We start from the raw sequence: 3,864 nt of genomic DNA, 5'->3' as shown, positions 1-3,864 counted from the left end.
ATCTTGGGGCCAACTCTCTAGAAGGAAATGGCAGCAGCGGGGGTGGGGGTGGGATGGTGCTGTGAGGGGCGCTGGCAGAAATGGAGGCATGCCAAGGGATTGGGAAAAGTGTGAAGGGACAGGGCAGAGAGCACTGAGCTGTCATATTAGAGGTTAGGTCTTGTACTATCAGGAAGGAGTGGTTAAGACCTTTGCTCAGAGAGGAAGGGGTGGGGTTTCTGTGCCTCTAGGTCTCAGGGCATCCAGGGAAATGAAGGGGCGTGGCTGGGAGCCGGGGCGGGGGTGGAGTGGAATAGATTTAGTTGAGAGCCCTGCAAGGATAAGAGCCCTGAGCCTCAGCTCAAACCCTAATTCCCCTAAAAATTCTGCTCAAGTGCCATGCTCGCAGCCGCAAGCTCCCTGGCAGCTGCCTTTTGGGCAGCTCTCCATCTCCGGACTCTGCTGCTGGCTGTTGTCATCTTCCTGTTCCTGGCTGACTTCCTCAAAAGCCGGCGCCCCAAGAACTACCCGCCAGGACCGCCGCGTTTGCCCTTCGTGGGCAACTTCTTTCAGACGGACTTTACGCAGCCGCACCTGGCGGTTCAGAAGGTAGGAAGGGAGAGGGTGCCTGGATTTGCCCTGTCCTAATCCTGAGCAGCTGGGACTTCCAGGAACAGAGCCGATAGTGGGCAGGGCTCTATGGTTCAAGTTTGCAATCGCTAACCCCAGGCCAGAGTTAGCTTCTAAACACTCTTTTAAGAAATAGACTGAGGGAACGGCCAACCAATAACATGAGTCCCACCCCAAAGGCAAGCACCAATCCCTGACACTTTGATACTCTGATATGTTTGCAGACAAGAGCTTAGTTTAACTGTCCTCTGAGAGGCCCCGCCCAGCAGCTGACTGAAACAGATACCGAAGCACACACCAAACATTAGATGGAGCTCCGGAGTCTCTTGGAAGAGTTGAGGGAAGAACTGGGGGCCCTTTAGGGGATAGGAACTCCACCGGAAAACCAACAAATTCAACTAACGTGGTCCCTTGGGAGCTCTCAGAGACTGAACCAACAACCAAAAAGCATACATGAGTTTTACTTAGCCTCCCTTCACACACACACACACACACACACACACACACACACACACACACACACACACACACAGCAGATGTGCAGTCCGGTCTTCATGTAGGTCTCTCAACAATCGGAGTCCATCCCTAAAGCTGTTGTCTGTCTGTGGATCCCATTCCCCTAACTGGGCTGCCTTGTGGCTCCCTCCAGAGACTTTGTCTCAGGATCCTGGCATACTCAGTGGGGGCCTCCACCTCTCAGAGGAGAAGTGTTGAGGGGCATGGGAAAGGAACTGTGTACATGGTGAACTGGAAGTCTGAGGAGGAAGTGTTTGGAGTAGAAAGTAAATAAATTCATTAATGGGGGGGGGGGGGAGATAAGCAGTTCAATTTCCAAAAATTGGAAAATTTCTTATTCTTCTATGATGTGTTTCCATCGTGGTCAGAGAAAACACTGTATAATACACCAAGCTCTGTTTGATGACATAATAATACATCATGATAAAGACAGATATGCCCTGCCACTTTAAGAAATGTACGTAAAGCTAAAGCCAATGTACCAGCTTAGTTGTTTAGAGTGCCTCTCCAGTTTAAAAAGGGGGAAAAAATGTATGTGCATATGGTCTACCCTTTTGACTGAGGTTTTCTATAGATGTCAGCGCTCTCATACTGAGACTTATTTTTGTCTCCATCCTTGATGACTGCTTGTTCATTCACTTGGAGGAGGCTGAGCAGCAGGGAAGTCTGCAGCTTTGACCCACCTCAGGATGCCTTTGCTCTCCTTGCCCATACTGTCTTTGCCCAGATTGTGGATACGTGGTTGACAATCTGCTAGGATCTCACTTCTTGCTGGCAAAAACAGGGTGGAGACCAGAATTCTCTCTCAAGCTTCTTGAGAGAACCTCTTCCTAACAGGTCAGCTGTAGAAGTCACTCATAGGCTCAGAAATTCAAGTAGTGCAAGTGACAAGCTGGCATTCATGAGCTCCATCACTCCAGCCCCTCAGGGTTCAAATGGGTCCCATCTTTATTGTGTTTGACTACAAGATATAGAAGTAGAATGATAAAAAGCTCTCTGGCCTGCTGATCCTAACTTTGGCAAAAGAGAGTAACAATTGATGGGAGTTCTGCTTGTAGCAAATGCTATCATAAGTTGCAAATATTAAAATGACATGTTTTTATTCGATCTTCTCTGGGTTAAAATATTGGATCTTTTATGTCTTGCTATAAAGTCATATGTGACTGTGGAAGTTGAGTGTCTGGTATCACAGGAATAGCTCATAGTGAAACTGAAGCTGGGAAGATCCTCTCAGTCCAGCCATATTTTTCATCCCTTTAGTTTGTATTTTCTATGAGTTTGCAAATTAATATCTGAGTGCAAATGAATAAAATTAAATGGTATAATTTAGGTGTAATTAAATTTTAGTTCTGGCTCTTAGGAAACAATTCCATAAGCTATTCCATGGCCTTCCTTTTGTGTTTTGAGGTATCCTTCATTTAGACTCCATGATAGGCACACATGGAGTCCTGTTAGCAATCATCTGCCAGCTTTCCATTTTCCACTGTGTAAACTGGCTGATGGAAGGAGTAAACTGAGTTTCCTGGGTTGTTCAGGGAAATGATGACAAAATGAGGGTCTGAACCCTACATGAAGTGACTTAACACTTATTGTCTACCTATATTCAAAGTAGAAGAAAATAGCATTTAATAACATACTCAAAATATGTATTCACAGATGCATTCACTCTATAGACATTAAACAAATGCTTAGCATGGCAGGCAAACACAGGATAGTCTATGATCAAATGAGTCATATGGATTCTGCTAATCAATTCTACTATCATATGAAATCTAGATGAATGGGCAGCTCTGGACCTAACCTTTGATAGAATGATCAAATTATCATTTGTGCTGTACTTAAAAAAAAGGTTTAGTGGGTGTCTACTGGAGCAAAAAGATAAATGATTTTCAAACAATTAAAATGGCATCATTTGAAAGAGAATGGGGACATTGAAGAAGCTGGACCCCTTGTGGGGCATGTGGAAACTGTACTTCTTCCAGCTCATACGTTCTTAGCTTTCTCTAGAGTAGTTCACAGAATTATTGCAAAACATTATTTAATTGAGAGAAATTTTGTCAGACTGAGGTAGGCATGCAATACACAAGTTAGATAGTAGCATGAACTTTTAGCTAGCTATAACAATGGGACCCTAATGTACAATGGTACTAAGCATACCTTGTAGGGTCTTTGTATGTATAAAATTACTTAATAAATTCCAAGTCACTCTCAGGATCTCTTATATAAGTTGATGGTCATGTCATTCTCTTTCTTTTCCTTTTATTCATCTTTAAAAGCAGATCAAAGCAGACTCCAGACTCTCGAGAATACAGTTACATGTTCGCACATCTGTCAGAATTTTTGTACCTGAATACTGAATGAGCCTGTCAGCCTGTCTCTGGCTCTGCCCCTCCATCTTTTTCTTGCTTCCATTACCAGAGCCCTCCTCTAAACCAGTCAAATGTTTAAATAGCCACAGTTACTTTGCTATTCCTTTTGTTACCATAGTTATTTATGCAGACAACCCATCGAGAGATACTTTAATTACTGTGAATTCCATACTTGTAGACCAGAGAGCTCAGTGGATAAGGACACCTACTGCCCAACTTGGTCATCTGCATTCATGTACCTGGACCCACATGGTGAGAGGAGAAAACAGACCCCTGAAAGTTGTTCTCTTATTTTCATACATGCAGCAAGCCCACCCTTACACACACGCACACACACACACACACACACGCACACACACACACACACACA

At 44.3% G+C, this 3,864-nt stretch overlaps 1 protein-coding gene across 2 annotated transcripts in view; it reads left to right on the top strand.

Annotated features, from left to right (window-relative positions):
* Positions 1-268: 268 nt before the first annotated feature.
* Positions 269-3,864, top strand: part of LOC116096253 (cytochrome P450 2J3-like) — a 22,529-nt gene continuing 18,933 nt past the window's right edge. For both annotated transcript variants that reach the window (XM_031377880.1, XM_031377881.1), the window contains exon 1: positions 269-588. In XM_031377880.1, coding sequence (XP_031233740.1) covers positions 379-588 — 210 coding nt within the window. In that variant the 5' untranslated portion in view covers positions 269-378. The remainder of the gene's footprint in view (positions 589-3,864) is intronic.

Source organism: Mastomys coucha, unplaced genomic scaffold (assembly GCF_008632895.1).
Source record: "Mastomys coucha isolate ucsf_1 unplaced genomic scaffold, UCSF_Mcou_1 pScaffold18, whole genome shotgun sequence".
NCBI lineage: Eukaryota > Metazoa > Chordata > Mammalia > Rodentia > Muridae > Mastomys > Mastomys coucha.
The sequence above is the reverse complement of the archived record's forward strand: the minus strand, read 5'-3'. Positions and strand labels throughout refer to the sequence as shown.